At 42.8% G+C, this 13,565-nt stretch overlaps 1 protein-coding gene and 1 non-coding gene across 2 annotated transcripts in view; one reads left to right on the top strand and one right to left on the bottom strand.

Annotated features, from left to right (window-relative positions):
* SLC3A1 (solute carrier family 3 member 1) overlaps nt 1-13,565 on the top strand; it is a 38,401-nt gene that overhangs the window by 14,898 nt on the left and 9,938 nt on the right. The window contains exons 6-8 of the mRNA XM_055539969.1: nt 8,823-8,942; nt 11,090-11,214; nt 12,511-12,706. Of these exons, the coding sequence (XP_055395944.1) occupies nt 8,823-8,942; nt 11,090-11,214; nt 12,511-12,706 (441 nt within the window). The remainder of the gene's footprint in view (nt 1-8,822; nt 8,943-11,089; nt 11,215-12,510; nt 12,707-13,565) is intronic.
* On the bottom strand, nt 9,874-9,945 carry TRNAC-ACA (transfer RNA cysteine (anticodon ACA)). Its single transcript has one exon. It is a non-coding gene; the product is annotated as a tRNA-Cys (tRNA).

Raw genomic sequence — 13,565 nt, forward strand, 5'->3', positions numbered from 1 at the left:
CTTATCTATTTTTTTTCTTGCTTATGCATATAGTATAACATTTAAGAACCATTGCCTAACTCCAGGTTGTAAAGATTTAACTCATGTTTTCCTTCTAAGAGTTTTGTAGTTTTAGCTCTTACACTTAGGTCTCTGATCCATTTTTTGTTGATTTTTGTATTTGTAAGAGGGAGTCTAACTTCACTCTTTTGCATGTAGCTATCCAGTTATCCCAACAATATGTGTTTAACAAAGATTATTCTTTCACCATTGAACTGTCTTGGAACCCTTTAGAATATCAATTGATCACAAACATCGGGGTTTATTTCTAGACTGTCACTTCTGTTCCATTGATCTATATGTCTGTCCTTACGCCAGTCTGGATTACTATAGTTTTATATAGTAAGTTTTGAAATTGGGATGTGTGAGCTCTACAACCTTGTTCTTTTTTTCCAAGATTATTCAGCTGTTCTGGGTTCTTTGTACTTCCCTGCAAATTTTATTACTTGCTTGTCAATTTCTGCAGAGAAGCCTGCTGAGATTGTATGGAATCTGTGGATCAGTTTGGGGGAGTATTGCCATCTGAAGAATATTAGCTCTTCCGATCTGTGGACACAGGATGTCTTTCTACTTACTCAAGATCTCCTTTAGTTGCTTTCAACAGTGTCTTCTAGTTTTCAGTGTACATGTCCTGCGCTTCTTTTAAATATATTCCTATAAATTCCTTAGTTCTAAGGCTATTTTTACTATATATGTTTTCCAGAATTTAGATGAATTGCTTTGGGATCTTGAGAAGTAGGCACCTTGTCATGGCAGCCTTGTCTCATTTGGGGGTGGGGAGGTAGACACAGTCAGCCCACTGCTGCTGCTGCTGCTAAGTCGCTTCAGTTGTGTCCGACTCTGTGTGACCCCATAGATGGCGGCCCACTAGGCTCCCCCATCCCTGGGATTCTCTAGGCAAGAACACTGGAGTGGGTTGCCATTTCCTTCTCCAATGCATGAAAGGGAAAAGTGAAAGTGAAGTCGCTGTGTCGTGTCTGACTCTTCGCAACCCCGTGGTCTGCAGCCTACCAGGCTTCTCCGTCCATGGGATTTTCCAGGCAAGAGTACTGGAGTGGGGTGCCATTGCCTTCTCCAGTCAGCCCACTAACAAGGGGTTAGTTTTAAACTTCTCTGATGGAGTGTGAACTTTCCTCTTCTCTATCACTGAAGATCATTTATACACTCACATCCCCCACTCTTATTAGGCACTTACTTTTTGCCAAGTGCTTTACCAGCATTATCTCATTTAATGCTCAAAACAAACCTAACTTAGGAGATTTTATGACCACGACTGTTTTACAGAGAAGGAAACTGAGGCTTAAAGAGGTGATACCACCCACCTTGGGACTAAGGGGACAGGATTCAAACCCAAGCACCAAGATTGTCACATCCATGTACTTAAATTAACCACAGCTCCATGCCTAATCTGAGGCAAACTGCTTCTCTCTCTCTGTTTCACTTTTTCTACACAGTTTTTGTAAGCAGGTTTTTATTGGAAATTCATAAATGGGAGCATAAACCAGTTGGTTTATCAGGCAGTTGATTTCTCCAGGCTCCTTGCGGCAATATTGATGGATTGCCTGGAGATGTTTAGACAAATGTGATAAATTTTGCCAAAATATGCCAGGAATACATTAATTCTTTTTTGAATAACCCGGCAATTCTCTTGAAGGCATCCAAGTAGTGGAGGATGTAAATAGGAGCTTTAGTTACTAGCCTTGCAGGATGAAATCCCTCTTGAGATGAATCATTACTGCCTCTGGTTGAGGGGTTAGACATTTTTTTGCAAGGCTGGTTTAGAAGGTTTCCTATTAGAAGTAAATAAGAAAGGCTGAATGCTGTAAGGGAAGGCTCTTCGCTCCTGGAAAGGGACCTTTCACATGAAGGGACTTCTGACATCCTCCTTCCCCCAGCAGCACTTATCTTTGAAGCAGAGTTATGCAGGTTAATAATTTGCAACCCTGAGAACTTGTGGTGAGGAGGCATTTGGAATGAGTTGTGCTTGCATACCAGCTTGTACTCAGGACTTGAGCCTTCTTCCTCGGGGCTCCCATCAGATTTCAGCTTATCTGCACGGTGGGAGGCTGGCAGGCAGGGGACACCCAGCACAGAGCATCCTTCTTCTTCCTCTTTGTCCTCTCCCTTGCACTGGCCATTAGGGGTTTGGCTCTGCCCTGAACCTTCCAGGGCTAGAGCTTTTTCAGCTACAGAAGTCAGGAAGAGGAGGGGTGGCTTATATTTGTATAGTATTTTATAATTTTCCAATCAGTTTTTTTTTATTTGCCCTCCAAATCCTTTATTTGACAAATAAAGAAACTGAGGCCCAGAGAAGTGATCAGTAGACAAGCTGAAGAGCAGGGAAGCGATTCCAGATGGCCTGGCCCCATGTCTGGGGCTCAGTCTGATTCCTGAAACCACCCACGTGGGAAGGCTGAGCCCTGGAGTAGAGGAGTTAGTGTATTTACAGCAACTGGCAACTGGGAACCAAGATGCCCTCCTGGCTAAAGATGGGATACAGAGCATAAGTAATGGTTCTGTTCTGCCTCTACTGAGCACGGTATTGCTGGAGACAAGCAGCTCAATTCAAAATAAAATATACTCACTACCTGCTTTATAAGCCAGCTCAGTGCTTGATGCTCATCACTGCAGCATCATTATACCACGTGTATGCCATGCACTTCATTATAAACCATTCCCTCATTAAACAGCATGTGCTGTGTATTGGCTATATGCCAGAGTAGGCTGATTCTGAAGATGGACCCATGTTGTGGCCATCATGGGCTATGATAATATATTCTGGAGGGGGGTGGCAAACAAATGGGAAATAGAGGGTATACCTAGATATAGATATATAGATATAAGCAATGATTCCTAGAGAGTGAGAAAGAATGACCCGTGTTGTAGCCATCATGGGCTATAATAATATATTCTGGAGGAGGGTGGTAAACAGATGGGAAATTACGGTAAAGTGTGCTGAGTGTTCATGGCAGTAGGAAGTAGGAGAATGCAGGTTGGGGACCTAACCTGGACACAGAGTGGGAGAGACTGGGGAGAGGTTTACAGAGGAAGCAATGATAGCTAGAGGGTGAGAAAGACTGAGCCAAGCAAAGAGACACAGGTGGGAGGGTCCCCAGCAGAGAGAAAGCAGTCACAGCATAGTGGGAGTGCTGGGAGTTGTCCACTGTGGGTACATGCTGTCCCGAGAGGGGGTGTGTGATCAGACGGGGTGAGAGAGATGAGTAGGAACCACATCATGAGCTGCATTGGAGGCCATGGTAGGATTTGGGTTTAAAAGGTTTTGGGCAGGGGAATAATTTTTAATTTGCACTGGGAAAAATCAATCTGGTTTGTGATGAAGGCATTTGAGTAAGGCAGGTTTGAAGGCAGAAAAACTGGGGAGATGGGTGATGCAGTAACTAGGAAAGAATGCTGGAAGGTTGGACCAGTGAGGGTGGCAGGGTGGGGTAAGGGTTGCAGAGGCATCATCAGTCCTTAGAGAGGAGTCTGGTGTGGCTTCCAGGTTTCAGATTTGAATTCTGGCTGGGTGACAGGTCTGTTTCCTGGGATGGGAGATATGGGAAGAGTGGGTGTGTATGTGGGGGGTCTCAGTTGTGTAGAGTTTGAGCTCTCTGTGAGACATCCAGGTGTTCAGTGGGTAGCTGGCTAGAATGCCATGGAGCTCAGAGGAAGGTCTGGTTCAGAGATAAAACTTTGGGACTTGTTGCCATGTGGACAGTGCCCACAGAGGTCAGGCAGGTAATATCAGTGAGCGAACTGGGCTGGCTGAGGTGAACCAAAGGGCCATTTGTCATTTATCTTGAGGGGGTTGTTGTCATGTGGGGATGATGGCCAGGTGTAGCAGGTCCTCCCAACTAAAAAAATTATAGTAAAGGAAGGCCACATAACAAATGGAGTACCATCTGAGCCACCAGGGAAGCCTGTAAGGGCACCACACAGTTCCAATTACGATGTACCACTTGTCGTATGACCTTGATCAAGACGCATCATCTCTCTGTGTCTCAATTCCCCTGATGGTAAAATGGGAACAATAATAGTACATGCCTTGTGGGGTCGTTTGGGGATTAAGTGGTTTAACCTTTGTAAAGCACTTAGGATAGTGTGGTGCTTATTATATATGTAAGGGGTCCCCAGCCTCCAGGATCTAATACCTGATGATCTGAGGTAGAGCTGGTGTAATAATAATAATAATAGAAATAAAATGCACAATAAGTATAATGAGCTTGAATCGTCCCAAAACCATCCTCCCACCCACAACCCCTGTCCATAGAAAAATTGTCTTCCGTGAAACTGGTCCCTGGTGTCAAAAATGGCTGGTACTTGTTAAATAATCAATAAGTGATAGATAAATGAGTCAATACTGTTGTGAAATGAAATGAACAGAGGGTGTAAGATGGAGGCCCAAGGAGTATGAATATTTAAAGGACTGTTGAGCGGACAGAGAAGTCACAAACCAGGAGCGTGGTATCCTGGATCTAAGTCCTATGAGTATTTCTAGATGACAGGGTTAGTCTATGTTGTCAAACACGGCAGAGAGGTCAGGTATAAGCTTCCTGGGTAGCTCAGCTGGTAAAGAATTAACCTGCAATGCAGGAGACCTGGGTTTGATTCCTGGGTTGGAAAGTTCCCCTGGAGAAGGGATAGGCTACCCACTCCAGTATTCTTGGGCTTTCCTGGTGGCTCAAACAGTAAAGAATGCACCTGCAATGTGGGAGACCTTGGTTTGATCCCTGGGTTGGGAAGATCCCCTGGAGGAGGGCACAGCAATCCACTCCAGTATTTTTGCCTGGAGAATCCCATGGACAGAGGAGCCTGGCAGGCTACAGTCCATGGGATCGCAAAGAATCAGACACGAATGAACGACTAAGCACAGCACAAAGACCACATCAGTTGACTCTGGCAGCAGTACCTCATTTAATCCTCGCAGAATTCCTGTAAGGCAGGTATTATTTTATTGATGAGGAAACCAAGGTTTTGGAGGTCATGCATATAACCTAAGTCATGCAGCTGGACAGTGGGGGAGATGGGACAGTCCCTTATGGGTCAGATTCTGGAGCCTGTGATCTATGTCCTGCTTCTGGAAGAGTCAGCAGAGAATTTTACCCAGATTTCTGAAGACCAGTAGGGCTGGCTTGCCTTCCTTGCTTATAAGCAGAGGATATGGTTTTCTCTCTGTCTTTCTGAAATATCCTATGCTTTCTCATTCTTTCTTGAGACGGATGACCTGGGGTATATGTCATTATCAAGAGGATGTCTTATATATCATCATGTGTAACAGCAGAGCCTTTCTTTGTCCCAAACCTCTCATTTTACGTAAATGGATCCAGTAATGTCAGTCACCTCAAAAGGAAAGATTTGCCTCAAGGTTTTGAACTAATTCCTTTTTCACTCAGAGGAGCGAGTTGTTTAAGGAGAAAAGAATGTAGACATGTCTGGTGGAAAAACCAGGGCTGCGTGATGTCATGGGAGTTAGTTAGAAATTGGAGACACAATGTACTGTCCCTAGAGTCCCATGGTCCCTACATGGGTCACCCAGACCTGGGGAACTAGGCTCTGTGCCCATTTTTGCATCCAGCACACTAGGGGAGCTTAATTGGCATAAAGAGATGGTTAACTAAGGAGATCCAACCAGTCCATTCTGAAGGAGATCAGCCCTGAGATTTCTTTGGAAGGACTGATGCTAAAGCTGAAACTCCAGTACTTTGGCCACCTCATGCAAAGCGTTGACTCATTGGAAAAGACTCTGATGCTGGGAGGGACTGGGGGCAGGAGGAGAAGGGGACAATAGAGGATGAGATGGCTGGATGGCATCACTGACTCGATGGACGTGAGTCTGAGTGAACTCCGGGAGTTGGTGATGGACAGGGAGGCCTGGCGTGCTGCGATTCATGGGGTCACAAAGAGTCGGACACGACTGAGCGACTGAACTTATACTTAACCATTAAAATCTGGAATTCTCTTTTTTTAGCTGGTTGAGAATAAATAGCACAATGTAAATATTTTTCAAGAGCCATTTAGCAAATTTTAGATTATCTGGGTGAAGACCTCAGCGTGTAAAATGCCTCTCAAAATGGATACATGTATATGTATGGCCGAATCTCTGCGTCCACCGGAAATGATCCTAGCATTGTTAATTCACTATACTCCAGTATAAAATAAAAAGTTTAATAAAAAATTTAAAAAAAGACTCTCAAAAACAAGCATCCGGCTTTTTTAGTTTTGTCTCATCAAACAATGATAACATCTCTTACCAGACTACAGTGAAAATCCCTGCCAGGGCCATATGCCTATGCTGAGGTCCGTGTTTCTCATTCTCTAATGTCGGCTCGGTAGCTAGCAATGCTGCGATCCCCAGAGTGAATGAGGGCCTCATGAAGAGAATGAATAGCTTTATTCTCGGAAATCAGTGCTCCAAAGCTTAATGTTTACAACTGCATGGCGTTTAATGTTTTTCTACATTCTTGTCAGAGTCCGCTTGGGTGGATTAGTTATTTGTGCCCCACCCCGATTCTCTTCCATTGTTCTCGCTTGTTAAGAACAGCGCCACCTAGGGGTGGACCCCGGTTGTACGGGATCTGAAGGTTATAAAAACTTGGGGCTTTTTTAAAGTTTAAACTTTTTATTTCATATTGGAGTATAGCTGATTAACAATATTTTAATAGTTTCAGGTGAACAGTGAAGGAATTCACCCATACATATACATGTATCCATCCTCCAAACTTGGGGGCTTTTTTAAAATAAAAAGAGTATAAAATTAGGTACAGGGGAAAAAAAAAAAGTGGTTATTTAGAATGAAAAATGAATGTGAGTAGAAAGGGGGCCATGCAGTGAAGGGTCCTAAAACTTAAGCCTGGTTAGCTTCATGCTAAGTGGGTCCTTAGAGCCACTATGGATCCTGTTCTGTGAATGAGGTGCCTTCCTATCTGGGGCTTCTTTAACTGAATCTTAACTGCCTTCACTTCCTGCCATCCTGCTGCACTGACCTCCCTGGCAAGTCCTGCTGTGTCACCCTTGTGTTACCCTGCTCCTCTCCTTGAAAGATTTATCGTGTCTGTGACTTAAGCATTTTTGCATTAATATTTGTCTAGCTGAGGATTCTTAAAAAAAACCCATGAGACCTAGGATTGTGTCTGGGTTGTGTTGTATTTTGCACGTGGTTCTAGTTCCAAGGCCTATAGCTAAGTGCCTGGTCCCTAGCTGGAACCCAAATACTTACTGAATGAATGAATTTGTGAAGAAGGATGCTAGTAAGAATAGATTTGTGGGTCTTGTACCCCAAAGAGAAATTCCACTGGGTAGGGCCAGCTTAAGGGCACTTGGGTCAGCTATGTTCAAAATGAGGCTTGTCAGCAGCAGAGTCTGTTCTTAGATTCGAAAAGTTTAAGCTTTGCCATTCAAAATTTCACCTTAAACGGACGGACATCAGCCTTGCATTCAGCCTAGAGAAACCTTTGGGAGCCTTGACCTGCAGCCTCAAGAGGCCCCATATGCCCATGTAGATACAAGAAAGACACTTTGAATCTATCAAGTGATTTTGGGGACAGTCCTTATTTGAGGTCTATAGCTCTGTTCCCCTCACTAGGTGAAAATTGGCTTCTTCACTCCAGTACCTTAAGTTACAGGTGGTTCTGCTCTAATGTGATGGAGTGGGTTGCCATTTCCTTCTCCAAATATGATGTACACATTCCTGTAGAAACTTCCCTTTGGCAAGGATTGAGCTGAAAGGAGAACAGGGAGAGCTCTTGTTCCTTTGCAGAAGGGTGTCTTTCGGTGGGTGCAGGCGTCGGCCCAGCTGGGAGGGGTTGGCAGGGGGAGGGGAACTGAGACCAGGCCCTCTGCTTTTCAAGGTCACCTGGTCTTCTTAACTGTCCCCATACAGGCCAAGTCATCCTCTGCCTCCATGCTTGACTCATGCTGTCCCAAAACAGTCCCGAATATTCTTCTAGGCTTACTCTCTGATGGTATCTCAAGCCAAGCTCTAGCTTTTCCTTGCCTTAAGGCAGGAAACACATGGCTGTGCCCACCCATGTTAACTTACATCTTCTTGGTGCTCCAACAGTCATGCAGACCGAGGAAGCTGCTCTCATGATGCTGAACCATGTCCTGCCTTGTGTTAGGTAACCCTCTCGCGTGTCCCCAGATACTGTGTAGATGCCTCAAAGCCAGGGAACTGGCTGTACTTCTCTGATGTCCCAACAGTATTATACCATCTTTGACTCATTTGGGGTTGATTCTTTCATTCCTCGACCTGTTCACTAAATAACAACTGCTGGGTCAGTGGCAGGGGAAGCAGACATGAAAGCTGCAGTCTTTCCCTCCAAAATGTCCCAGTCTGGTGGAAGAGCCTTCATGACTGGCTGCTTAATTGGTTATTTTCTGTCAGTTTGGAGTGACTTCTAAGGAACGGAGCATGGTGGAGATAAGCTATGTATCCGGTGTCTCCTGAGTCCTATCTTTCATTGTGGTTTCAGTGTCTCCTGAGTCCCATGTTTCATTGTGGTTTCATTCTTTCATTTCCAATGGAGTCTAAACTTTGGGAACATGCTCATAGCATCAGTTACATATGTAACATTCTGAATTCAAATATGAGGGAAGAATAGGAGCCCATAAATAGTTATTCCAAAGTTCATGAGGCTCAGACACTGCTGTGTTAAATAGATACTTTTATATGTGGAGGTGACTGTTTTATGATGGAAAGTCACTAACAGACAAGACTTTTATTAAACCTTATGACAACAATGTGTTATTGATATAACCAAGTGTTTTCGCTTCTTCCTGTTTAGGAAATTATACAGTTCTGGCTCTCAAAGGGTGTTGATGGCTTTAGTTTCGATGCTCTTCAATTTCTTCTAGAAGCAAAGCATCTGAGAGATGAGGCCCAAGTGAATAAGACCCAAATCCCGGTAAAGTTTTAAACATATTAATATATGTATACATGGTTTTAATATATATTATAAAATAAGTAAAAAAAAATATAAGTATATATTTATAAATATATATGTACTTATTTATATTTTTTTCTTTTCTGAAAATGTTATCAGAGTATTTTTTTTTTTAGCCTGAGACACCACTTACCAGAGGTGAGTTCTGTTCTGCCTAAGTGCTTTGAATCATTTTCTTTAGGAAACACAGGAGTTTCAAATGCATGCGACTAGATATTTCCTTCTACTGGTTCCCTCCAGAGTGATCTTTACAGATCACTTTCTGAGGGCATGGGCAGTGTGGACTCCACCAAGGGCCATAACTCTGTGATTTCTGTCACTGACTCAAGCTCAAGGGAGGTGGCTTAAACTCCCCAGGTGCTTTTGCAGTCATTAAAGCCACATGTAAGCAGAAGGGAAAGGAAATAACACTTGCTGAGCATCAGTTGTATGCTATATGCTCTTTCCATTTAACTCTCTCAACATTTTGTGAGGTTTCATGATCCCCATTTAGCGAATCTTAGAGGAATTAATTTATCAGGGTGACACAGGTGATAAATGGGATTACCAAACAAACCTATCTGCAACAGAATTTGGGCTTTTTGTGCTTTCACACCAGTGGTTCTCAACCTTCCCCCCTCCCATGTCACACATGAGACATAGTAATAATCACATGCCACTCTCATCCCTGTAGTTGACCACCATGCTACAGTCAGGCTGTTTTCAGTGGCAAGTAGATAGCAGTCCCAAAATGCATTTCAAAATAACAGATTAGTATATTTATACAAGAGTATGTAAAAATGTGTCCGACTCTTTGCGACCCCATAGACTGTAGCCTACCAGGCTCCTCTGTCCATGGGATTTTCCAGGCAAGAGTAGTGGAGTGGATTGCCATTTCCTTCTCCAGGGGATATTCCCAACCCAGGGCTTGAACCTGGGTCTCCTGCATTGTAGACAGACGCTTTACCATCTGAGCCACCAGGGAAGTCCATGTAAAAATGAATTAATAGTGACACAAAGCAATATGGGTCAATCTTAGTGATATAATGTGTAGCAAAAAAATCTAAATTATGTATAACATGATGCCCCTTTTAGAAAGTAAAATTCATATGGTTATCAACTTGATAATCTTATCTGAGTAATAAAGGGAAGCTGGCCATTCATGGGCTAATTATGAGACCATGTCATGAACCAAGGTTATGACTAAGCCATTTTTTTTTTTTCGCATGTGATTTCCAGTAGAAAGGGAAAATGAAGGGGAAAAAAAGGTTGTATGTTAGCCAGCTGTCCCAAAGAGAAGCGTTTATACTTGGAGAAGAAATTCCAGAATAACCTTGCTAATTATAATATGTCGGAAGATAGGCATATGCGTCCACTGAAGACAAATGACCAGAACAATGGATTTTGTGTACTACCCAAGAAAAACTTAAAGGACATGTAACTTCCAAAGATATTGGAGATTTCAAAAAACTTCACTTGATCTAGCAAGAGAAAATCACTTACAAAAAGGGGTCCACTGAATGGATGGCAACTCATGGACTGTCTAGCCTGTTCATGTCCTAACCCAGGACTTATAACCTGAGCTTGTATGAGACAATCTTTTACTTTGATTCTAGAAGATTATTGTAAGCCTTGAAAAGCACAAAATCAGTATCAGGAAAAATTATTGAAACCCTGAGAAAGTATAACTGTAAGAATAAAGGACAAAAGTGGTAAAAAACCAAATTTAAATGCATGGTATTAATAATTTTGTGAGCAGATAAAGTACAAATGTAATAATGTACTCTAATCATTAAGATAATTTTTTTGTTTGCCTTTAAAAATGTGGAGCATTTGGGACAATAAAATGTTTAGGAAGATTTTGTTAAATACATTTGTAATCACTGTTTAGCTGTTTGGTAAAATTTAACTTGTTTACTAGATTTACAGTTAATAAGTTAAGCACAAAATGAAACACTAATAATATTGAGTGTTCTCCGTGAACAAAATCCCTTGAGCAGTGGAAGACTTAGGGCCATCTTTAAGCATGTGTGTTTTGGTCTGAGTCCTTTGAAGAGACAGTCCACACGAGGCCACTATGGGCATTTGGCATGTGACATTATGGTAACCATGCTGTCCTGTTTTCAAAGGACACGATCACTCACTACTCGCAGCTGCACCATGACTTCACCACCACACAGGTGGGAATGCACGACATTGTCCGCAGCTTCCGGCAGACCATGAATCAATACAGCAGGGAGCCAGGGCGATACAGGTAACCACAGGCACGGTGTGTGATCTGCACTTTATCCCTCACAATCACGCATCCTCAAGAGGTTCCAGTTACAATTTAACAAACCGTGTAATTACAGTGCATCATAACTCGGTTACGCTAGGGCCTGGTATAGTCTCTCATGTTGCTTAACTTTGCTGATTTAGTTTCTTCTTTTGTAAAGCGATGCTAGTCACAATATGTATTTATAGGAATTTTGTGAAAATTAATTAAAAGATAATATATTATCTAAAGGTTAGTCTTTATTATTTATCATTTGCCCTGTTAGTGTGCAAATGTTCCAGCTAAGCTGTTAATAGATCACGGAACACAACTTTGGAATCAGGTGGGGCTGAGGTGGAGTCCTCAGGCATAATAGCTATGCCACCTTGAGCTGGCATAAGGTTAGTTAACCTAAGTCTCAGTTTTCTCATCAACTAAAAAGTGGTAACTGACAGCCATATAAGGTTGTGAGATTACATGAGATGTCTGTGAAGCACTTAAAACGATGCCTGGCACATAATAAACACTCAGTGAACTTAACTCTTGTAGTGTTTATATTGATTACCCAACAGAATCAATGGAAAAGGAGTTCAAGAAACTTCTCCTTGAAGTAGGTTCTCTGATAACTGTCCCTGTTTTACAGATGAGGAGACTGAGACTCTGGGCATACAGGTAATGGTCACACAGGCAGTGATCAGAGAGATGAGATTGGAACTGAAACACCCCAGCTCCGGATACTGTGTACTTATCCATTCAATGTAATGTCTCGAACAGCTAAAGCCAGCATTGATGTGGGTCATTTCAGGCAAATATGTGTTCCCTGAAGAGTGTCTGCTTTCCAGCAACTGATAGTGCACCCCAATAATAAAGTGAGACTTTACAGGGATTCAGATACAAGGGGAAGTTTTTTGGGTGAGCCCCCCTTACCTTATATGCAGGCATATACTGTATGTTCTAAGTGCAGTGATGAGAATTACTAAAGAAAAGTCTTCCTGGAAGTTACTGAGTTTCATTTAGATTTAGAAAGAAAATAACAGTATTGATTGAGATCCAAATGTGTTTCTTTTAGACATGACTTAGTATTAGGCTAGTCTTTCGGTTTAATGTGTTGAGAAATTGCCAGTTGACCCAGCGTGCCATTTCTTGTGCGTTGGCTTGATTCTGCTTCCTTAGTAAGCCCTAGCTGACATGGTCAAATAGCGCGCATTCATTCCCATCCTGTCCATGAGGCATAGCAGCTGCGCTTTCCCAGTCTCCTCACAGACCCTGATGACACTGTACTTCTCACTATTACAGGTTCATGGGGACTGAAGCCCATGGAGAGAGCATCACCAAGACCATGGTGTACTATGGGTTGCCTTTTATCCAAGAAGCAGATTTCCCCTTCAACAGTTACCTCAGTAAACTAGACAAGCCTTCTGACAACAGTGTGTCTGAGGTTATCACATCCTGGATGGAAAACATGCCAGAAGGAAAATGGCCTAATTGGATGGTAAGTCCTTATGCCCAGCTCAGCACAGGGTGCTGGTGTGCTCACTGCATAGTCATCTCTGAAACAAGGGGCGCATGTCTGTAAGTGACCTTCCCCTTCCCCTCAGTTTGTGACGGTTTAGTGAGCTAGGCCCATCCCAGCTCCTGACCAGGTTCTTGTCATTCTTCACTCTTTTCCTTCTGGTTCTCAGATCAGATAATCTCAACCGATCTGTCCCATTTGCTGACTCCTTGGCTAGTTCAAACTTGTCCAGCCCTTCCAGTGAACTTTTCACTTATTGTATTTATTAACTAAAATTTCAATTTGGTTCATTTTCATGATTTCTCTTTATTGACAGTATCTATCTGATAAAGCATTGTTCTCGTACTTTTAAGTATGAGATATGGTAATGTAGATATGGTTTACATTTTTGAACACACATATACGAGTGGAGTTAAAGTCATTATCCACTAAGGCCATACCTCCCTGGTTCTTTGCATGTCTTGTATTCTTTTATTGGTTGTTGAAAACTGGATGTTTCAATGTAGAGATTTTGAAAATCACATTCTCCCCTTCCCCAGTGTTTGTTTCTTCATTGACTTTCATGGATTAATTCTGTAAAAATCTGTGTTATTTGTCATGTGCGGCCACTGAAGTCTCTGCTTGGTCACTAATGATTGTTAAGATTCCTTAGAAGCCTTGAACCAGTGTCTCCCAGCATTCGCTGAGGGGCTGTTAGTGGAGCGGGGGAGGGAGGGATGCTTTCAACACTCCTGCAGGCAGCTTACAACTTTGCCTTGGTCTCTACTCTCCTCTCACGAGAGCTTCAGGGTTGGCCAACAGGGAGAGATTAGAGTTTCCCTGGGCACCTGTGCACGTG

The sequence above is a fragment of the Bubalus kerabau genome, chromosome 11 (genome assembly GCF_029407905.1).
Source record: "Bubalus kerabau isolate K-KA32 ecotype Philippines breed swamp buffalo chromosome 11, PCC_UOA_SB_1v2, whole genome shotgun sequence".
Lineage (NCBI taxonomy): Eukaryota > Metazoa > Chordata > Mammalia > Artiodactyla > Bovidae > Bubalus > Bubalus kerabau.